This window comes from Mustela nivalis (assembly GCF_964662115.1).
Source record: "Mustela nivalis genome assembly, chromosome: 5".
Classification (NCBI taxonomy): Eukaryota; Metazoa; Chordata; class Mammalia; order Carnivora; family Mustelidae; genus Mustela; species Mustela nivalis.
Window position 1 is genome coordinate 116344599 of NC_139024.1, and position 23416 is coordinate 116368014.

The 23416-nt window shown below is 51.8% G+C and overlaps 2 protein-coding genes across 6 annotated transcripts in view; one reads left to right on the forward strand and one right to left on the reverse strand.

Moving 5' to 3' along the window:
* Positions 1 to 8067, reverse strand: part of SCUBE3 (signal peptide, CUB domain and EGF like domain containing 3) — a 37348-nt gene extending 29281 nt beyond the window's left edge. For 4 of the 5 annotated variants that reach the window (XM_082732348.1, XM_082732346.1, XM_082732347.1 and 1 more), the window contains exon 1: positions 7381 to 8066. In XM_082732348.1, coding sequence (XP_082588474.1) covers positions 7381 to 7465 — 85 coding nt within the window. In that variant the 5' untranslated portion in view covers positions 7466 to 8066. Of the gene's footprint in view, positions 1 to 7380 lie in introns of all 5 variants that reach the window. The other variant, XM_082732349.1, reaches the window with a different exon arrangement.
* TCP11 (t-complex 11) overlaps positions 1 to 23416 on the forward strand; it is a 138956-nt gene that overhangs the window by 33408 nt on the left and 82132 nt on the right. The window contains exon 2 of the mRNA XM_082732371.1: positions 6994 to 7112. The gene's annotated coding sequence lies outside the window, so the exon portion shown is untranslated. The remainder of the gene's footprint in view (positions 1 to 6993; positions 7113 to 23416) is intronic.

The following is a 23416-nucleotide window of genomic DNA, read 5'->3' on the forward strand; positions in this document are numbered from 1 at the left end:
GGCTCTCTGATCGCCTGACCAATCATTGTCTCGTGATTTGTGTGCTGCCTGCTACCATTATTTAACTTCTAGTTCATGGGCAGTATCTCCCTCCAGAAACCTCCCTGAGGCCATGGCTGCTGAATCTTTGAAATCTACATGGCAGCTGGGAGCTGATCATAGGTACTCAGCCATTCAGCAGAGTTACTAAGCATTTGCAACATGCCAAACACTGTGCTAGGGGCTGGGCATCCAGCAGTGAACAAGACAGACCCATATCCTGAAGGCATTTAGTCAATATTTGTAAAGCATTTACTCAGATGGGTGGATGGATGGATGGATGGATGGATAGATGGATGGGTTGGTGGTGAGAAGATGAGGTCCACATCTATGTCATCTTCCCCGTTCTATGTTACCGCAAGGAAAAAGCTTTTTATTTTCCTGTGATCCCACAGCTGTTCTGGGTGGAGGGCAATCCTAGGAAATTTAGTCTTAAATTAAAGGTAGGGGGATAGGAAACTCAGGGAAAGTAAGAGACCCACTTAAGTGCATCTGTTTGGTGATGCAGAGGCCAGAAGAGACGGGGACCAGTAAATCCAGGGTGGGATTCATAGGGAATCCTATAGGATCCACAGGATCTCAGTTTCTTCAGATATTATCTGGAGCTGCTCAGGGACCTCTATGAAGCATCCTTGTCCAACAGGTGTTCCCAGCCTCGGTGCTAAGTAGCACTTGACAGTGGGGCAGCAAGGGTCCACCTGCGACCAGCACAATCATTGTTGCTCCTGGTCAGTTCTCTTATCCTTTCCTCTGCGTTGCCTCCCACATGTAATTAACACCTAAAATAGAACCAGCCAGGCTTCAGCCATGACACCCTGACCTGTATATGCGAGTGTGTATTCTCCTTCTAGATCAAAAGGGCAACTAGGGGAACTGGCTGGGGCCTGGCTTCAGAAGCCAGAAGCTCACGCTTCTCAGGCTATGTCCCCGCCTTGGAACCGGGCTGAGACTGTGACCTCAGCTGTAGCCTGAGCCCATCCTAGGCCTGGACAGAGGATAGGCAGGGGGTAAGGGAGGCAGGCCTGGAGTCTAGGAAACCACACAGACAACCTCAAGGAGAGGAGACAGAGCACCTTCTTCCTTTTGAAAATAGGACCCTTCTTATATAGCTGAGCCTGCTTGACAGAAGGGCCAGGAAAAGCAGTTGGTGCTCAGTGCCTGGTGGGGAACGGGGATGAAACTGAGAGCTTTGTCACCCAGCAAGAGGCCCTGATGAGTTTCTCTAAGTCGTACCACCTTAACCCTAAACCAGCTCCTTGCTCATCTGAAGGTACCCCAAATGGACAAGAATTTTCTCCTTTTCAAGGTGGATGAAACCCCTGAGTCAGGGGCCTTTAGGGGATGAGTAGGTAGGGGATCCTTAGGTAAGAAGGACAGACCAGAACACTGGAGAGAGAGGGGTGTGGAGGCAGGCAGTGGGCCAAGGCAGGTTCCAGCTTCCTGATTATCTGTCTTCTCTCTACACGGATGGAGAAAATGACAGCACGAACAGCGATGGTGTCAGATGATGCATAATGACGTGTATGGGGATTTCAGCCCAGCTATCTCATATGGGCCTTTCACTACCTAGATGGGGAACCAGCCCAGAGAGGGCAAGCACGAACAGCTTGTGCACAGCCAGACGCGGGTCTTCTGACTCCCAGTCCAGTGCTTGCTCTCCTACACTATCGTCTGGAAACACCCAGGGGAGGAATCCATGCCTTGGTCGTTGTTGTGACTCCCCCCACCCCAACTCAGCACAGAGTTCGGGCATGAAGAAAGCATCTGATACATAATCATGGAATGGCCTGGAACTGACACTTGGCTGTTCCCGGTCGGAGAGCCCCAGCAGGCTCTGAGGCTTCGGGCATGGGGGTAGCTGGAAGGAGCGCAGGGCCGAGTGGCGGGCAGGGACGAAGGCCAGTGCGCCATGGTGGGAGCAGACAGAGCTGCAGCAAGGACGGGGTGGGCAGGTGTCTCCAACTCGGATTCACTATGTCGGGCCAAGCAGCTGGTTAGAAACAAAAACAAACACCGGGATACAGGTTCCTGCTGTTAACAGCTTCAAACCGCCAGAGGAAAACTCCAAATAAATATAATTAGAAACTTGTAAAAACGTCCTCTCTGTAAACTTGCTCCCCAGGGTCTATCCTTTAAGCTCCCCCTTTCTTCCAGCACCACCCCCCAGCCCAGTCCCTGCATACCCTGACTCTCCACCCTCACCCAGGGATTCCTTAGATCTCTTTCCTTATTCTGGATCTTCCCTCCAGCCCAGGCCTCTCCTCAGCTTGGTGCCATCAGGAACCAGATGTGGACAGTCTCTGGCCTGGAGCCCCGAAATCCAAACCCCACAGCTCTCTAGGGCTATGGGTACAGCCACAGGGAAACCATAGGTAATAGTGAGGGCCACAGTGCCCTACTTAGGGGTCATCTCTTCACCCCAAGGCCAAACCCAATAGCAACTACAAAACAGTACCTCGGTCTGAAATGTTTCAGCTGGAGGAGAATACAGAGGGCTAGGCTTGGAGCTGAGAATACACCATACAGGACCAGGGACTGGGGCCTCCGGGGCCTGCCCAGATAGGATTCAGTTTCCAGAACACAATCATCGCAGCTCCCCTACCCAAAGCTGCTGGATGCACACACCCTCACACACACGTACACGCACAGAAACACACACTTGTTTTGTAGACGCTCTTCCAGGGGGAGTCTACTTAAGGACACAGAACAATCAGGTACTTGGGGCCCCAGGAAACTGGGGTGGGGTAAGCAAGGAGGAGTAGCCAAGTGACAGACTCGGGCAGGGAGCAGTAGAGGAGGGCCCAGGCAGAGGGCCTGAGCATCAGGCAGGAAGGCCCCAGAAGCCTGGGGGCAGGACCAAGAATTTTTCAAGTGTTTTCTGCCTTCCAGCAGGAAGATTTCAATGAGATGTGCAGAATCTCAGAGCTGAAGGGGACTCTTCTGATACTCTAGTCCATTTCACAAGTGAGGGAGGGCATTTCAATGATTTCCTCAAGGGCCCCAGTCCTCAGGCTCTGCGTCTACCAACCCACGGGCACCAAACGCCCACCATACGCCATTTGGAGCTGGCAGTACTCGGGCATGGGAGGACAGGCTGGTGACAGAGGGGCCAGTGGGGGGAGGGGAGGGTCTGTGTCCCCTTCTAGCCCAGATGCCTAGCTCCTCTACCCCTTGGGCATCCCTGAGTTAGCTGCTGTATCACTTTTCCCCCAGCCAGGCGCAGCCGTCCCTCTGTTTCCAGACTGCTGTCTTCTAACTGAGCCTGAAGAACTTGTCCCCGGGTCTGGGCCTCTTGCGGGCACTGCCCGTCTCAGAAGCAGCCCTGCAGTTTCCAGCCCTGACAGGGACTCTTTCTTAGAAGTGGTCATGTGCTAGAGGTACGGGATGTCAAGGGAGGCCCACACCCTGACACGAGGGGTCCAGAGCCGGGGGCAGGGCCGCGGGTAAATTCAGGCAGCGAGCCCCTCTGCCTCCATCTCTGCAAGAGGGTCTGAAACCTTCCGTTCCCTTCCCCCACCCTCAATCCACGGCACTGGACCAAGCCATTCCACTTCTTGACTTCTCCAACGAAAACAAAACGCACATTGCCCTGCTTCCTTTTTCCTCTCACCGGAGCACGGCACATGCACACACACACGGGTGGATACACACACACACACACACATACGCACACACACACACACCCCGAATCATGCACACGCACAGTGAATGCACACCCCAGTGAATGCACACCTCACATTCCCAAACTCACACCCAGGGCCAGCTCCTTTTACAACAGGTCCCAGCTGCTCACATCTCAAACCGGTTCTCATGCTCTCAGATTCCTGAAGGTTTCAGAAAACAGTCTCATTTAGGGGTGGCTGATAACTTTCTTCTTTCTCTGCCTGCGGTAATTCTGGCCTCGGTGTCTTCTGCTCCCCTCTCTCTCCTTCCGCTCTGAGGAGGCTCAAGGAGACGAGGGGTAAGAAGTGGAGAAGTGCTCCCCTGGCCCCAGGCTTCCCCCACCTCCCCGGGGGAAATGTCACTGAGAGAAGAGAGGTCAAAGGGATTCCTGAGGAATTTCTAAGCAGTCCACCCCCCCCCTTCTCCACCCTTCTGGAAAAATGGAGGTGGGGGAGACAGGCTTAGAAGCAACTGATTGAAGATCAGGCTCCAAGAGTGGGGACTCACTCTCTCTCTCTCTCTCCCCAGTGTGGCCTGGATGGGGCACAGGCAATAGCCGGCTGCCCACGGGGCCACCCTCACCCGCTGACACGGTTATGGTTTTCATTTCATATTTTGGAGGGAGGGGCTAGGAGGAACAGTCCCCTCACTGTAAGAGCTGGCCACAGGAGCCCAGGGAAGCGGGGAGGAGAGGAAATAGCCACATTAAAGAGGAAGAGAGGGGTGGGGGAAAGAGAGAGAGACACACACATACACCCAGACAGAGACCCGGAGAGACGCGTGGAGACAGAGAGACACTGTTTGCCGCCAGATGAACGCTCTCAGTCCCGGGGATGGTGTTACTTGGAAACTCTAAATACATGACTTTATCAACATTTTATCCCTAATGAGAAGAAAAAACAACCAGGTAAACTAAACGGCCAGGCTGGCTCTCCCTGAGCCTGCCCTGGGGACAAGTTTCCCCCTGGGGAAGCCAGGAGACCTTTTCATTCAGCTGTAACCTGAGCCCTAAGCAAGGATTAGATCTTTTTAACCACTGCTGCACACCCCCCCCCCCCAAAAAAAGCAAAGCAAATTAATGCTTTTAAGTTAACAATTATCTTGGTTATCCAGTCTGTCTACTTTAAAATACACAGACAGGCACTTGAAAAAACACTCAAAACCATGTACCCTCATGCTCACTCACTCCTGGTGACACGAGCTTACCCACCCATTCATCCACACACGGTTCTCAAAGACATGAAAATGTTCGTATCCAGGCTTAACAACCAAGTCACGAGAGACACAGGCACCCAGCTCTACCTCCTGTGGGTGATGGTGGTGAATTTCTCTCTCTTGCTCTCTCTCCCCATCACACACACACACACACACACACACACACACACACTCTATCCAGAGATATAATAATGGCACAAGACAGTTGCCTAGAGTCTTTGTAATTTAAAGAGACCCACTAGAGCTTCGACTAAAAGCACATGGCACTGAAAGCACACCTGCTGGCGTGATACTCAGGAGATCTGTCTGGGAGCGAGGGATGTCCACAGCACTCCATCTAGGGGTAAGGTTGCCCTGCGCAGTCAGTACTTGTCTTTCCTGCAGCAATGGCCTGAAGATTTGGGTCCAGAGACCCTCTACCCCAATGGACCTGTCGTTAGGCCACCTCTGGTAGACCGGGCTGACACAGTTCCTGAACAGCAGCGTCAGAGGAGCTGAAATGACAGGCTTCGATTCTATGCCCGGCTAGACTTGGGGATTAGAAGGAAGATGCACTGTTAACTGCAGCCTGAATATAAGCAGGAAACAAAACTAGGAGGATGGAAGTTCCTTGAGGGCAGGGGCCTCCACTCTGGCTGCATCCCCTGCCCCCAGCAGCACCCAGAGGGGTGTCTTGATGAAAATGGGAGCCCCAGAGCACCTGGGAGGGGTTTTGAGTCCTTCTATTCCCGAAGGGTAAGCTGATCTCCCCGTGGCACCTGTCCCTTCTAGAAGTCTCCATGAGCCCTGGGAACCCCCCCGAATATACTGTTTGCTCCCTCTTTTGCCCCCAGCCCCCCAGTCTCACTAGGGCCACTACAGACACAGGCTCCAACTTGAAAGAGGCCCTTATCTTGTCTCTAGATTACTGAATGAAATCTGTTCCTTCCTTCAGACTAAACTCCCTAGCTAATTCCATGTTATGAGTAAGTCAGCACACACTACAAAAGCCAGCTTTGTTTATGAAAACACAAGCAAATCCACAGTGGGAGAGGGGCTGCTCCCAGGCTGGGGGTGGGAGTGGGCTGTCTGGAACCAGAACCGGAGAAGAGGCAGTTTGGGGTTGGCAGGGGGTGAGGTCGGTATGTGACAGCTGTGGATCTCTGGTCCTTGGGCTCTGTTAAAGGACAGGTTGGAGGAAGGAGGTAGTTGAAGAGGCAACGTTTGGGAGAAGGGACTGGCGTGGATAGGGCACCATCCTTTTATCAGAGTGGGAGCCCATGCAGTACACAAGAGCACCTTAAGAGCCAAGGGCTCAGGCTCCAGGACATAGTGACCTGACTGCCAGAGACTCAGGCTTCCCCAACTCCCAAGTTCAACTTTCCCTTCTGGCTCAGCCACTTCCACACCCCATCTTGGCTTCAGGAGCCCCTGGGACAATAGGCAGAATCATATCCTCCTCCGCCAAGCCTTGCCAGGAGGAATTTTCTTTTTGTCCATATAAATCTCTTCCTGGGTGAGGACATGATGGGGGAAGGGTGCAGCAAGAGGTCAAGGGGGAGGGGAGGCTGTCCCCAAGAGAACTGTAGCCCACCAGCCTGGTTTTTGCCAGCAAAGCCTTGGGACTGGCCAGGCAATGAGCCTGGGGTCAGTGATGGGGGCTGGAGGGCCTCCCTGTCTCTCTCTCTCTTTAATTCCTAGAGGGATCTGTCAGAGCTCCCCGGCCTGGAATTTTACTTTGTTATTTTAATGCAATTCTGACCTGGATTTAAATGGAATTGGAAACCCGAGGCCTTAATAAATAAATATTATGATAAGAAATGAAAGCCATGCAAGACGAAAGAGATTTCCCCCCAAAGAGGCAGAAAGCGACATTCTTGCTGGGAACCAGTCAGAAATTTTCTTCTCTTCTTCACCGCCCTACCATCCAGTGAGAGACGAGCTGGGCTTTCCAGAAAAGATCCTATTTTTCTTTAACATTTTTCTACTGATAAGACAACTAACTGGGAAATTTTGTCTGACTTTGCATGAGGGTTGGGGGTGAGGGGAAGAAATACATGGCGTGGCTGAAAAGTTTCATTCTCTCCGTCTCTCCAGGCCACGGCTTAAGTTTCTGGCAGTGTCTGAGAGAAGGGAAGAGTCTCTCTCGTACTTTTGGAGGACAAGAAATCTTTCGAAGATGCTGGGGCGGCAGTGAAGTCGGGCAGAATTCTGAGGTGCGTGGTGACTTCTGCACAGGGCCCCCCAAACTTCTCACTCCTCTGTGTCGCTGCCGGCTCATCCAGCCTCTCGCCCGGGACGCAGCGCCCCGAGGTCAGCTCCCCGGCCAGAGTGCGGGTGCATGGTGCTGGGCTCTGACAGCGGCACGCTTTGCCCAGCACCTGCCCTGCCCCTCCGAAATCGCGCCCCCGCCCTCGGGCCCCGCAGCCCCCGCAGCCCCCGCAGCTCCCGCAGTCCCGCCGCCGCGCGCCCCTCCTTCCTTACCTTGCGCGGCTTTGCTGTGCTGGGCGGCGCGGGCGTGGACCAGCAGGACGAGCAGGCAGAGCCCGGGCACGCGCCCCGAGCCCATGGCTGGAGCCACCCGCAGCCGGGCGGCCGGGGCCGGTCTGGCAGCCCCGGGAGGGCGGAAGCCGGCGGGGCCCCCGCGCGCCGGAGGGGGGAGGGGAGGGGGCGCCCCGCCGGGGCCGGGCCGGGGGCTGCGGGCGCGGGGCGCGGACCGCGGCGCCCTCGTCGGGAGGCTCCCGATGCTGCCGGCTTCTCCCGGCCCGACGCCGGGGAAAGCGAGGCGGAGAGAGCGAGAGGCTGGGGGCGCCCGGCGCCAATGACGGAGGGGACCCACCGCCCTCTCCGAGCTGGGCTCTGCTAGCGGCGGCGGCGGCGGGGCTGCTCCGTATAATCCCACCCAATTCCCAGCTTCGCCCGAGGAGGGCTGCCGCCGGAGAGCGCGCAGAGCCCGAGCGAAGGACCTGAGAAAGGGGAGGGGAAACGCAGCGCCAGAAACACGCCCTTTCTGCCTCTCTTTCTTCCTCTCTTGCTCCTTCTCTGTCTCTCGGGCTCCGTCTCTTTTTCTTCGCCTTTCTCCTCCTCCTCTTCTTTCTCCTCCTCTCCTCGCTCCTTTTCGTTTTCTTCCTCCTCCCCCTCCTCCTCCACCACCTCCTTTTTCGTGCCCTTTTTTCTTTCAAATGGGGCCTCGGCGCGGCGGCCGCTCCCCCTGCGCGCCCGGGCGCGGCGGCCCCCTCCCCAGGCTGCCGGGCCGCTGCCTGCAGGAATTTACAATCCGGCGCTGGGGGAGCGGGGCCGGTCTCCATGGAGACGGCTTCCCCGGGAGCAGGGAGGTCAGGCGCAGACCGCGCACAATCAATGGATCAATGCAAGCCCCGCTCGGCTCCAGACCAAACAGCACGGGGCTCTGGCTCGTTCTCTCTCCCTGCGGAAGGAGTGGGGGAGCTAGGGTGCGCCCCGGCGCTCGCACGAGAGGAGGGCTGTGCGACGCAGGTTTGCACGCACACCTCCACGAGGAGACAAAGAGAGCTCCGGGTGTCGGGGAGGCTGGGGTGGACGGGATCGCACGGGCACTCCGGCACGCCCGCCTGACGCAGCCCGACACGCGGGACACAGCCACATGGGACCTCGAAAAACCAAGAGGGGCTCCCACTTCGGGCCGAGGGCCACCCTGCCAAGTCTTACCTCCAGCGCACCCCTCACCCCCGCCACCCTCGGGTCTCCGTGCTCCTTCCTAGCACTGAGTAAACTTTAATTGAGGACCAAGAAGAAAGTAGCCTTCCTTCAGCTCAAACTCCGGGCCCCAGGGCGACTCCTTTGCAGTTCTGGCCTTGGAGGTGGCCCACTGAGTTACCCTACTCATATAGAAGTGAGCTCACATATAAAACGCTCTCATGCCCTCAGCACAGGGGCAAGAGCTAACCCAGGAATGTGCCCATGCGTGTAAACACAGACACAAACATCTGCACATAACGCTTCTCCAAACCTGCCCTCACAGCCTCAGGATGCGGTCCCAGCCAATCCATTCTGAGCTCTTCATATCTCCAAAAGCTGGGCAGTGGAGGAAAGATAAATGATATTTGCAAAAAATAAGGGCAAAAGATATAAAAGACCCCATGGACACTGCCTTCTGGGTCAATTTACAGCTCAGCATCTTCTCTCCTTTTATCCTAGAGGAAAGAGCCCTTGAAAAGGGTGGTGAGGGCTTTCTTGGAGTCTGGGGCTCAGTCAGTCAAGTTCCAGGCAGTTACTTAAGCTTCAGAGCCAATTTTTTTCAGGGAAGAAACAAGCAGGACCCAGTCCAACCTCAGAAAGCCCTCAGTTTACCCGGGAGAAAGGGAAATGACCAGAATCACCTTGAAAGTAACTCTGTTCTTAAACAACCTTGACACTGGCAGCCCACATCATCCAGGTGACAGGTGTGACATGTCAGAGGTCTCCTGAGCCCCTAGGGAGAAGAATTGAGCCCTTCCTTCCTTTGGGATTGAGTAGAAGAGTAGGAAGATGGAAACAGTTTCAAGCATTTGGGGTTTTGTCCTGGTTCTGTCTTGGGACGAAGGTTGCCTTTCGGTAAGTCACATCTCAATGAGCCTTAGCGTTATCTAGAAAACAAGAGGGTGGATTAGCTCCTTGGTGGAAAAGAAAAGAGAGAGAGATAGCCCTCGGTTAGGAAGCCTGGGGGAGGAGGTCTTGAGAACCCTTGATTGTCCTGAGAGATGATGGTAGGGACAGAAGCACGCAGATCACAGGAATGGTGTGGAGGCCACAAAAGGTTGGGTCAAGCGTTCTCCCAGGTCCCTTCCGGCTCTGTCACTCTAGGACTCCCTCCCTCCTTCATTCCATTGGCAAACCCCTCCCCTTAAAGCTGCTTTGCCTGCTGTCACCAATTATGTATAGGGCTGGGGGACAAGTACAAACTTGCCATCCTTTCTGTCCCAAACAAGAGAGTGGTTAGAAGAAGAAGGAGATGATGAAGAAGAAAGCAGAGGAGAAGAAGAAGACGAAGAAGAAGGAGGAGAAGAGGAGTTATTAGACATTGTCAGATGGTGCCTGATCTACATGGGAACACAGGGAGAGAGCTGAAGACCCCCCACCCCGAAGGCAGGGAAAAGAGATTGCACAGTGCCTTGCTTTGTCTCTGCTTTGCTTTGGACACTCGTATGAACTTCTCTGGGTCCCTAGAGAAGAGGGCTCCAGCTTACCCTCTAAACTGCAGGGTAGGTTGGCATGAAGGAGTCTGCAGGGACAGCTTAATAGATCACCTCAAACCTTGTCTCTAGTTTAGCGTGATTCCCTGGTCCCCTGAGTGTGGCTATTGCCCTGCCTTAGCTGCCAAGTCTCTGGGAGACTTGGTGTCTTTTACTCTGGTTTCCTTTTTTTCCCCTCATTCTGCCAACTTTTTCTTCATCCCTCTAGGACCGGGGAAGCTTCCTCCACATCTGGGCAGAAGAGGCAGTTCCCCGCCCTTCTCCCCGCCATCCAGTCTGGTCTCAGCCCCCCCCCCCCCCTAGCCCTACAGAGGATTCTGTGGAAGCAGAAGCAAGGCTTCTCTCTGGGCACTGTTAACTGGGGGGCTGGTCCCACGACCCTCTGCCCTGTCCACTTCTGCAGGGGCTCATAACTGGGTAGCGACGTTAGAAAATGACAAGGAAGAAATCAAGAGATGGCAGTTGCAGGTGGTATTACAAAAGCATCAGCCTATGCTTGCCATAGCATAGCCGTGCCGGCAGGAGCAAAGTATTCCTGGGTTCTTTGGGCCTCCCACACTCTCTCGGGCCACGGTGTGCTTTCTACCTTCACTTTCCTTTGCGGTTGCTTCCGACATTCATTTCCCTCTAATTTCCCCTGCAGAAGTCCAGGGAGAAAACTGGGCTGGGGACCCAGCCTGATGCTGCTTGGGGATAGCCTCTGCCAGGGCCTAGCACACTCAGAGGCTTCCGCATCCCTGCCAAGTCTCCTTCCATAAGACTTTGCTTTTTCTCGGTTCCTCAGCTTCCGCATCTATAAAATGGGTCCATTTGGGCTCCTGGGGGGTGCAGTTGATTAAGCAGCTGCCTTCGGCTCAGGTCATGATCCCAGGGTCCTGGAATCGAGCCCTGTATCGGGCTCTCTGCTCAGTGGACAGACTGCTTCTTCCTCTCCCTCTGCCTGCTGCTCTACCTACTTGTGCTCTCTCTCTATCTCTCTGTCACATAAATAAATAAAATCTTAAAAAATAATAAAGTTTAAAAAATTAAAAATTAAATTAGATTTAAAAGGCAAAGCTCTGTTAACTTTCTAGCTATGTGACTTCAGGTAAGTTATTCAATCTCAGTGAGCTTTGGTTGTCTCATCCCAAAAAGGGAATAAAAACATTCACCTTGAAATGTTATGGCATTAATTGAATGAAATGATGAATGGAAACCCCCCTGGCACATAGTAGGCATTCAGTAGGCAGTGGCTACTGCTGTTCTTCTGACTGCTTCTCAGAAGGAACAAAGGCCAGAGTGTTTGATAATAAAGGTATAGTAGTGCCTGGGAACAAGCAGTCTTGTCCTGGGCCAGACTTTGATGCTGCTGGGTGTAAGAACAACTAACTGGGTTCAATTCTCACCACCCCCAATAGGTTCTGTCTGTCACATGATTTTTTTTTTTAAGATTCTATTTATTTATTTGAGATCGAGAACACGAGTTGGGGGAGCGGTAGAGAAAAGGGTGAAGCAGACTCCTGGCTGAGCAGGGAGACCCAGGTGGAGCTTGATCCCAGGACCCCAGGATGATGCCACTCAGGCACCCCTGTCACACGTTCTTACTGAGAAGTTTCCAGAAATGCCATGCACTGAACACACTGCACTCATCAGCATCACTTTCAAGTTGGAGAGTAGAAAGGTAGGTAGGGTAGTGCCAGAATCCCTCCTTCCCTGCCACCTCACATCTCCTATCAGCATGAAGAAGACCCAGACACTCAGACAGATTAGAGCGCATAGCTACCCTTCACTGAGCGCTTTCTGTGTGGGTCAGGCACTGTAACAGGCAATCCACGGGAAGCCTATCAAGCAAGAACTATTATGCCCATTTTGTTGATAGGAAAATTGAGGCTCTTAGTCGGCCAGATGACTGACGACAAAGGGGCAAAGCCAGGACTTGGGCCCAGACTTGACTCTGAAGCTTGTGCACCTCCTCCATGCTGTATCCTGTCTCCTCCGAATCCACAGAGAACTAACACATTCTGCCCACTGTTACAGTTTAATCATTCAGGGCAGGCTGAGGATCACAGACCAGCCCCATCACTTATAAGAGGGAAGAGGGCAGTCATCTTGCTCTGGAGGATCATGTAAGAATACAACTTCAAAAGGCTTTAGCCTTTGGGGCTCCTGGGTGGTTCAGTCAGTTAAGCATCTGACTTTTGGTTTGATCTCAGAGTCCTGAGATCAAGCCCCGGATCCAGCTCTTTGCTCAGAGCTGAGTCTGCTTAAGACTCTCTCTCTCCCTCTTGAGTAAATAAAGAAATCTTAAAAAATTTTTTTTTATTTTATTTTTTTAAAAGCTTTTATTTATTTAATTGACAGAGAGACAGCAAGAGAGGGAACACAAGCAGGGGGAGTGGGGGAAGGAGAAGCAGCCTTCCTGCCAAGCAGGAGCCGGATGCGGAGCTCAATCCGGGGACCCTGGGATCGTGACCTGAGCCGAAGGCAGATGCTCAACAACAGTCACCCACGCGCCCCAAGAAATATTTTTTAAAAGGGGGGGTTTTAGGCATCATATTTGTCTGGTGAGAGGTCACATGACTTGCCCAAGGTCACACAAATTTAAGAGGCAAAGCTAGAAGCAGAATCTATGTCTCCCCTGACTTCTGACTGTACCCTAAGCCTGTACCCTCCGAGCTGCCAGTCCTACCCCTTCCAGTTCTCGCTCTTCCTCTTCCTGACGACTTGATCACTCATGAAGCCTCCCATCAAGTGGAATAAGGTACTTAATTGCCTACCTTCTCCCCAGTACACGCTGTCCCAGGCCCTCTAGGGCCTACAGAAGAAATAGAAAATGTGATTCCTGACTCAAAGAGATATATCAGCATTAGTGTGTAGGGTTCCAGACCCCTGGGCATCACCAGGAAAATCCCCCCAATGCTAGAATCTCACCAGGAAGGCAAGATCTGTATATGCAAAACATACTATGTATATGCAAATGCAACATCAAGCAGTCAGCAGCAACGAACCATGGAAAGCCACCACACAGAAGTTGGTCATCCAAGATTTCGTGAATGAGGAGGGATTTGAGGTGAATCTTGATGACTTAGAAAGAAATCGATGGACAAGATAGAAATAGAAACAAAAATCAGTGACTGACAGAGAAAAAAAAGAAAGCTCAGAACAACCACCAAAGAAATGGAAGAAGGGGGGCGGGGGCGGATCATACCAGGTCAGCAGACACATTGACCCTGGTCGGTCCTTGTGTCCCACCTATCTGGGATGGCTCAGGAGCCATTTGGCCATATAGGCAGAGGATTGGAAGTAATGCTCTCCAAAGTCTTACAGCCCTGGGATTCTAGGACTAACTTGCTCCAAGGCTTTTAGTTTTGCCTTTATAAGAGAGGTCTACCAGCAGCCCTGCCAAGACTTGGGTGAGGAGGGGGGACAGCCTGGTCCAAGCTGCCCACACCTATTCCAGTCTCCTCTGGCCACTTGGGTGGCCTCCTCGGCCCCTCATCCCAGTGTCCTCCCAGCCCTTCCTCCCTGCCCACCCCCACACCTGAGTCACTTTGCCACCTGCTTCCTTCCCACCTGTTCCCTAGCTGCTTCCATGGAGGAAACAAAAATACCCAGCCTGCCAACTGGCATCGACATCAATGTGTGGTTCCAGACCCCTCACAAGGCAAGTCTCCAAACAGCCCCAAGTCTGTGCTCTGTCCCTTTCTACACAGCTGCTCTTCCAAACTTTGGTTTCTCCTCTGCAATCTAGCCCTCTGACTTCTCCCAGCAGTACCCTCAACTCCTATTTCATGGAAAAGCCAGAAGCCATCGGGCATGAACATCTAATCCCCTCCACCCCCCAACCCCCCACTGCTGGGATAAGGGCCCCTCCCTTTGGCCAGGGCCAATCCTGCATACATGTGCAAGGATCCCATCTTGTCTTGGCCCTACAGGGAGCTGGAGCTGTCCGTTACCCCCTCCCTCTCCTGAATCCCTCACCTCAGCTCTCCTACAAACACAAGTACAACTTGCATCATCCTACAAACTTCCCCAGATCCTGCCTCCTCTGTCCTTCTGGGCTCCTGGACGTTTTGGAGGAGCACGCCGGTTGTTCATCTCCACTTTGCCACTTCCCGTAACCCCTCACCCTAGTGCAATCTGGCCTGGAGCCCCTCTCACACACATCTGCTGGGGCTCCAGTGACTTCCACATCTCCACATCTGGGGCTCTGTGCCAGTCCTTATCTAGCCTGACCTCCCTGCGTCATCAGAAGCCTTTGAACATTTTTCTTCCCCTTCTTGGAGCCCTTTCTTTTCCCAGATCCCCTGCTGGCTGTTCTCCCTCCACTGGCCTCTTAAGTGTTTCTAGCTTGGATTTTCTCAATTCTCACATTACATGGCCTCCCTAGGGACTCTCACCCAGGGACAGCAAGGGTGGTGAAAAGAGTATTGGCTTTGTGGTCAGATGGTTCTACGTTCCAAGCCCAGCCCATCAGTGGGTGAGTTTGACCAAGTTTCTTCATGTCTCTGAGCTTCAACTTCCTCACCCGGCCACTGAGAAGGACACAATTCTGACCTTGAAGCCTATTGGAGATTTACTGCTGATAAGTCTCATGAAAGTCCCAGCACAAGGTGGTGGGCAATTTGCTCCACACTGCAGGGCCCTATGGCTCCAGCTGCCACCAATGTGCTGAGACTCCCAGATCTACATCCCTAACCCCCACATTTCTTCTGGCTTTTATGCTATTTCTCCAGGGGCAATCGGGTGGCTCAGTCGTTAAATGTCTGCCTTCTGCTCAGGTCATGATCCCAGGTTCCCCAGATCAAGCCCGCTCTGCAGATGCCTGCTTCTCCCTCTCCCACTCCCCCTGTTTGTGTTCCCTTACTTGCTGTCTCTCTCTATCAAATAATATGCCATGTGTCCAATGTTCGGATCTCGATCTCTAGCTCCTTTCTCTCTTTTCTGTCTAGTTCTATATTTATGCCTACTTATAGCTCATTCCAATGGCATTTTTCAAGACCTTAAGCTGAACTGACACCCCATCAAACTCATAATTCCTCTCAACACTCTCCCCCGAACTGTCCTCTTCCTGTGATCTCTACTTTGGGGCTAATGGCCCCATAACCCACTCAGCAGCCCCAGCTGAATTTCTCCAAGACTGGAAGGCCTCTTTTTTTCTCCCCATCTAATAAACCACCATATCCTGTGAAACCTCCCTCAAATCCATCCCTCCTGTCAACCCCCATTGTCCCTGCCTTCATTTAGACACTCACTGTGTCTCCTGGGTACCATTGCCTGACAAGGGTAAGTTCCAGACCACTAGTATGGCCTACGGGGCCCTCTTTGCCAGTTCCGGACCCTTCTCTCCAATGACATCTTATGTTTGTCTTCTGATCTCGCCATCACTGTACCCAGACCACACCATGCCTGGCATATGCTACGTTCTTGCCAGTTGGAAAGCCACAGCTGCCCCTCAAGATTCAGCTTAAATGTGCCTTGTTGCAGGCCTGGAGCTCAGTGGTCTTTGAGATGGCCCTAGCCATGCTGAACTATAATGGCTGTGGTCTTCCAAACCTTTGAGACCCATACTGGTCATCACTATTTCCCTAGCCCTGAGCACATAGTGGTGCTCAGTGAATGTTAATTGAGTGAACGAAAGAATGAGGGAATAGTGAGCTCATGGAATCCCAAGGAGATTCAAGGGGATCCCAAGAAACATCTCTTGACCTGTCTCTCTGACTCCTGCCAGCCTGAGAATGCTCCGGGTTCCTGAAAGGACTGGTGGCTCCGGAGGGTTAAATGGAGGGCCAGGGTGGAGACTTCAAACTAAAGAAAAGTCACAGAGATGCAGGAGGCCTAAGAGGTGACTCTGGCCAGAGACCCTCAGATTCTGGAAGAGAAAGCCCCAGAACTGGAACCTTGCAAGCCAGAACCTCCCCAAAGGCCAGGGGCCAGGGTGGATGGGGCCACGTCCACAGGCAGCTTCTTTTGGGGGGAAGCAGGCTCAGGAGGCAGAATACCCATTCTCTTTCAACCACTCTATCAAGATCTTTCCCACCAATGGTTATAATCCCATCATAAGAGGATCGTTCCTTTGAGCTCTACCTTGTGTTCCTTGGGTCCTTAATACAAATATCACTGCAAGACAGAGTAATGAGATTAAGCCTTTGTTGGTTAAGTCTTTAGTTACTGGTTGAAACCTTAACAAAGGTGTGGCAGAGGACAGGCTATAGGGGCGCTCCTACCTGAGCTCCCAACTTTGCTGACAGCTGGCTTAGCTTTGCTCCTCCTGACCTGTTTCCCCGTGGCTCTCCTCCCTCAAATCCCCACTGGGTTCCCTCCCCAGAGGAAAAGTTGGAGAGTCAGAGGGGGACCCCTACCCCTCCACCTAACAGTGTAATTCCTCTGGTACCTTGGATCAAAGAAAGGATGAGGTCCTGGGGCAAAGTTCAAGGTATTCATGAACCAATTCATAAAGTGAATGGCTATTTAAAAAACCCAGTTCTCCAATAGCTTCTATTGTATTTTCTGAGAAGGGCTCCCATAGGACTTAGAATCCTGTTAGCAGAAGCTGAAAACTTGCAAGGAAGGAGTCAGAATGTTTGCCCGCTGTGTGCTTACGCTGAGTGTCAATATCCATACAGAAGTTTGCCTCCCTTGTCTGGCAAGAGGCTCTCCCTTCATGCCACCTCTCTTCCTCTGTTTTAGGTGGAGAGCTGGCCCAGGCATCATGCCAAGCTGAGTTGGGCAAAGTGAAGGGGCATCACAGCCGGGCTGTTATTCCTCGGTGTCTCACTCTGGTCCTGCAAAATTATCAGTCTGCAGGAGGCTGCAGGGTGCTGGTGGAGAGCAAGCCTTGGCCCAGACTCAGGAATGCTCCTCTCCTTGATCAGCCTAAAGCTCCCGAGGAGTGAGGAGCGAGAGGAACTCATTCTAGGCCTCCTCTGCATCATCCACCCCTCCACACCCTGGTCCAGTCCCATCAGGATTGATTGGAAAATTGGGTTGCTCCTCCGCAGCCGACCCAAGCTGTAATGTCACCCTTGGCCAGTAGGTGCCGCCATCTAACATACCATCCTCTAGCCCTTGGCAAACGCCTGAAATCTGACCCTGGAGAGCCTACTCAAGGAACCCAGTGCCTCAAACAAATTTGCAAACGGTGAAGTCAAGATGTGGAATTAATTGTATGTGTGCTTCTTATAACCGTTGGTTCGATTTTTAATGAGTTTGACATTCTTTCTGCACTTACTAGGTGCTGGGAACTTAAAGGATATGGGAACTCAAAGATGACATATTTCTGCTTTCAAGTTCATAATTAGGTAGGAGAGAGAAATTTGCATCTAAATAATTAGAATATAAGGCAGAACATGGTAAATGCCCAAACACAAAGGTGCCAACATGAAATTCTAATGAGGGCACAAAGAAGATAGATTAATTCCAGCTGGAAGCCTGGGACGCCCCAGAGGGGAGGGTTTAAAGATGACCTCAAAGAATACATAGAATTCCCATATGTGGAGTTGCATGAAGAGGGCAAGGACTTTCCAGGTGGTAGAAATGAGGTGAGCAAGGGCTTGGAGAGGGGGAAGGTCTCCAGGGAATTAATAATGTAGCTCAACTCAGAGACGAATATCAGAGGGGACAAGTACTAAGATCTGAAAGTTGGGCCGGACGATGAAGAGCCGATTTCCACATGATGTTAAGGGGTCGTGCATGGGTCTGGAATCCCTGGTGGATGACTTTAAAGCCAGGCAGCAGTGTGGCTGGCTCACATCCTGAACCGGTTTTATATACTCTGGCCTTGATGTACTCTGCAGGATTTCTTCAATGTTTAGAGAGTTTATTTCATCATGGATGCAGAAAGAGAAGGGGGAGGCACACAAAAAAAGTAAGAGGGGGGAAAGAACGGGCAGAAGGAAAAGAAAGATGGAGAAGGAGAAAGAGAAGCAAACCACGGGAGGGATGGCCACGCAGACCCTGCCGTGGGAGGAGGCTGTGCTCACGGAGCTGTTTGGGCTTTTCCAGGCCAGTGGCCTCTGGCTCTAGGCCCCGGCCGACCACAGAGGACAATGTGAGGCGGGTTTGTTTGGTGATGTGTTTTCTGCTGGCCCTGTTTGTTTGTTTTCCGTTTTTCTGGCAGTGTACATGTCTGGGATTGAGAAGGAGGAGGAGGTCAGGGACGTGGCCGGCATTGACAATGGCCCCAGGGCCAGGCTCTGGGCTGGCACGATCCTGTCGTGGGGGCCAGACTTTTGCTGGGGGAAGGGCCTCTTTCTGTGGGTGCCTGGAGCCAGGTGGCCTGCCCAGCTTGGAGATGGTTTGCCCCAAGCTCTTTGTCCCTGTCTTTTTCCACCCTGGCAGGAAAGAATGAGTCCTTGAGGCCTGGGCTTCTTGCCTGTGTAGCCAGGATGTCGTGCTGGGCTGGGGAGCCCGTGGGGGTAGCAAGAACAGCCGCTTCCAACTCGGCGCTGGGCGCCTCAGGGGTGCCCATGAGAGCCAGCCTGCTCCCAAGTGCTGATGATGAGTCTGGCTCTCTCTCGCCCATCCCACAGCCCTTGGAAGCCAACATAACGAGCACCATTAAAGTTAATGAAACGCAATGAGTCCTCCATTTGCTCAGTTACAGCTCTTAACGAGATTGCTCCCTCTTGCTGAGGAGACTGATTTGAGCTGCCAGGGCTCGGCCTTTGTCCCCCTAATTTTTACTGGCCCATTAACGAAATCAGATGCTCTGGGCTGACCAGCAGTATCTGGTACTGTGGCCCCAACAAGCCCCCCTTGGGTCAAGTCTCAGGTGGTCTTTTGATTCCAAAGTAGCCTAGAAACAGGCCTTGTTGCCTTTGCCCTCTCCTTTGCTTCCCCACCTCCAAACCCAGCTTTATATGTAGGTACAGCAGCGATATAGGGAGACTTGAGAAGGTAGGAGATGCTTTCCCTTCCCCTTTGGCTTGTGTCTCAGCCCACTGATGGGGAAGAAGTCCAGTTCCTTTGGCTTAAGGGCTTTATTCCCCATTCAGATGGAAATACAGAACCTTGTTAGTCATTGATATGTTAGGGTAAATTATTTCCCAAGGTCATGGATAGGCTTCAAGGGGATCCGAGGATCTCCTGAATTGTAAATAAACTTTTGTCTCCAGTGTTCATTTTCCCAGAGAGGGGTCTTCTACAGCTCTCTTCAAAGTCGCCATGACACAAGCAACACTCCCCTCCAAATAAATAAATATAAAACCAAAAGCCCATAGAAGTGGAAGAAGAACAGTTTATAACTGGGGCACAGAAGGCAAACTCTCCTACCCTCCATTCGGCCAACCCCAGCCCCGAGGAGGCACCAGTCCCCTCCTCCTTGGGAGATATTTCCTCTGGACCTCTCATTGTCACCACAGCTCAATCGAGTCTGTCCTAAATCTTAAAACCAACCTCAAGTTGGGGGGCTGGAGCAAGAGGAGAGCCCTTTCACTCTGTTGATTTACGAGGCCGGGCTGTGATGATAGGCTTGCCTGCTGGTGTAAATACCCATAAACTCTCTGGAAAGTGCCAGGCATCGAGTGCCATCTGGGGTCCCGTGCAGGTCTGGCATTCAAGAGGTCAAAGAGGAGGAGAGTACTGAGCTGGCAGGAGCTGTCATGACAAGATCTTGGCTTGTGACCATGGAGGAAGAGGGCACCTTTTGAGCCGTTCCCTGCGATCCCTTGGCCTCCCCTGCGGAGCAGGTGGCGGGTTCGCAGTGATACCAGAAGGGCCCCTCCCCCGCTCAGCCAGTCTTATCAAGCTTGTGGCTTATGGATGGCAGTTGTCACCTGGAGGCCTGGTTAAATGCAGAGGGACTCCTTGGGCAGATTGGTGGCGCCTGAGAGCCTGTTCTATACCAGGCAGCCCGAGTCTTCTTCAAGTAGGGCTGCACAACCACAGTGCTCTGGATATTTGAGGGGGGCTGTCCCTCTCACCGTGGGGTGCTCAGCGAAATCCTGGACTATTACTCACCAGACGCCAGCATCACACCTTGCCAAATTGTGACAACCAAATACCATCTCCAGATGTCCCTTCCAAGCAGGGGGCAACATTGGGCCTCCCCCACCCCAGCCCTGTTGAGAATCTCTGTCATAAAGTATAAATCAAATCATATTACTCCTTGATGAAAATTTTGCAATATCTTCTCATAAATCTAAATGTGAAATTCAGGGGTTTGGCATGGCCTTTAATGCACTTGTAGGCTAGCCTTGCCTCCCTCTCCAGCCTCACCCAAGCACCTCTACTCTCGCCTGCCATCATCCACTGGCCATATAAAGCTTCTTGACATACCTAGACAAGGCAAGCTCTTTCTTGGACAGAGTAGAAGATGGGGAGACCTCATCTCCCCATGGGAGATGGGAAGATTTGGGATACGTCCATACACACTTAGGACAACTCATAAATATTTGACTTACTGAATTGTTTAGTTTTTCCTGTCTCCCCCATAAGAATGTAAACTCTGTGAGAGCAAGAACCTTGTCTGACTGTTCACTGTTGAATCCCCATCATCTTCCCTATTGCCTGCCTCCACAGAGTAAGTCCTGAGTAATTATTGGTGGAATGAATGAATAAGGGTGGCAGGGGTTTAGAGAGGGAGAAGGATTCTTCTGGAAGGCCAAGGGAAAGGTTTCTTAGGCACGTTGAGGCTTGAAGCTTAGGTAGGAAGGGTGAAGAGTGGGAAGGGCAAAATGTATTCTGGGACAGGGCTGAGGGAACGGCAGAGGTAAAGACCCAGAGAAAGCATAGTGGCCCAGATATACTGCCACCAACCCAAGGGACATGCTAGCAGCAGGAACTCCTCATGGGGAAGAAGGACAAATATTGTGTGAATGTGTTTTTTTTTTTTTTTAAGATTTTATTTATTTATTTGACAGACAGATCACAAGAAGGCAGAGAGGCAGGCAGAAAGAGAGGAGGAAGCAGGCTCCCCGCAGAGCAGAGAGCCCAATTCAGGGCTCGATCTCACGACCCTGGGATCGTGACTTGAGTCGAAGGTGCCCCATGTGAATGTGGTTCTTGGTCTGAGGAGATTCAGGGGTGAAATGTCCAAGTCCCTTGTTGAGGAAGTGGGGAGAGAACTCAGCCCAGATGGAGCTTGTGAATTGGGGGCGAGACAAGAGAGAGGTTTGCTGGCGGAACCTGGAGTCCCGACTTGGCTGATCCCCTGAGAAGTAATGATTATTCCTCTCATGGGATCTCCTGTTGGTGACTCTGACTATTCTGATCCTCTCAGACCCCTGCCTCCCACTTTGTGGCTGTAAGATAAGTCAAATCACTGACTGGACAAGCGAGCCTAGACCAGTGCAGAGAGCCCTGGGACCCAAATGGAAGAGGTCTGGGGCCTGCTTCCATCTTCCCTCCCTCTCTTGATGTGTGGCCTTGCTCAAGGCATTGGACTGCAATGGACCTCTGTGTCCTTCTTTTGGAAAACAAAGTTAACAATACCTGCCCCGTTCAGAGGAGAAATGAGGTCATGTTTGTGCAGCATTGTGAGCTCACTGGAGACAATGAATGTATTCTTCTTAACAGTAACAATAATAATCATTACTGCAAATCTAACCAGTAAATATATCTCCTCAAAGCTGGAGTTGGGCCCCTCAGTAGGATAGCAATTAAAGTTTAAAAAAAAAAAATCTCTAGATGGGGGAATTTTCTGGCCCCAGTTTGATCTTTGGGGTTTGCAGAGTTGATATCGCTGTGGGAGGGAGAGAGGCCCGCAGCGATCATTCATTTCACTTGCATTCAATTGTGCTCATTGTATCTCTCTTGTCCTTGAGTTATCCCCAGTGTGTTTTTGCAACTTCTCACCCTCCCGCGGTCCAAGGAGAAAGCAGTCCCCTAGACTCCCCATCTCCACACCACCCAGTGTGCCAGTCACTTACGGAAGTGGTGATTTGGCTGATTTGGCGGTTAGAGGTCCTGGCATTTAGGCATCTGCCACAAACTAGCCTGCAAAGTAGGTGGCCTATCTTGAGTATTTGAGTCTCTTTGCTACCCATCCCACTAAGTAGGCCAGTAAATCCGAAACCAGACTGTGCATTCAAAGTCCCCAGGACTGGGGTCCATGGAGTCCCCAGTGACTCTAATGCCACTGTTTGAATTTGGGAATCACCAGGTTTAATGAAGTGTTAGTTATGAAACGTGTCTACAAGGAGCAGAACGATGCTTGCACAAAAGTGTTGCTGAAGTTTAGGCCAAGCTGGCAGAAGTTCCTCTCTCCTGCCCCAATGACTAAATGACAGAAAAACTCTAGGAAAAAAAAAAAACAACAACTATACAGTATGAGAAAACAAGAGAGAACCATCAGCGTATAAGAAATGTTGGAGCCCAGGGGGTGTCTGGGTGGCACGGTTGGTTTGGTGTCCGAGTCTTGGTTTCAGCTCAGGTCGTGATCTCGGGGTCATGGGATTGAGCCCAGAGTCAGGCTCTGCGCTCAGTGTGAAGCCTGCTTGGGATTCTCTTTCTCCCTCTCCTTCTGCCCCTCCCACTCATGCTCTTGCTCTCTCTCAAATAAATAAACCTAAAAAAAAAAAAAAGGCAAAGAAAAGAAGTGTTGGATCCCTGAAAGAGAAAGAACAAATAGCATCAAAGTTCCAAAAGAAATCAAACTGAAGGGTACCACAGCTCAGACATATGAAGGAAAGACTGCGGTGGAGGGAAGAATGGTTTGAGTGCTCCAAGCCTGAGACAGCAGACTGAGAATAACCAGAGGAGGTCCCAGGAATGTTCCCTGCTGCCTCATGACCAGTTGGCAGTTGTGGATTTGCCCCAAGATGCTGGGGCTGGAGAGGCAGAGCAATGCTCCAAGTAGCTTCCGACGCTCTGGAGACAGAAATAGGGAGGCGTCATCTGGGAGAAAAGCTGTCAGAGGCCACTGTCTCCCACTCACCCTCGATAAAGCAGTGACAGGCTGCAGTGAACACAAAGCTGGCAAGTAGATGTTCTCAAACACAATGATGAGCAGGACATCAAGAATATCAAGTTAAGGAAAAATAGAAATATGGTTTGGAGAAACGCTAAGCCAGTACGGTCCAATAGAACTTTCTGGGACGATGGCCATGTTCTGTAGCCGAGCTGTCCAACATGTAGCTACACACCACTTGTGCTTCTTGAGCCATTCAGATGAGGCTCTTGCAACTAAGGAACTAAATTTTTACTTGTGTAATGTTTTAATAATTTAAAAATTTGTTTTAAAAGATGTTGGTTTTAAGTAATCTCTACGCCTTATGTGGGACTCAAACTCCCGACCTTGAGATCAAGAATTGCACTCTCCATGGACTGAGCCAGCCAGGTGCCCCTAATAATTTAAATTTAAATAGCAAGCAGCTACTGTATTGGATAGC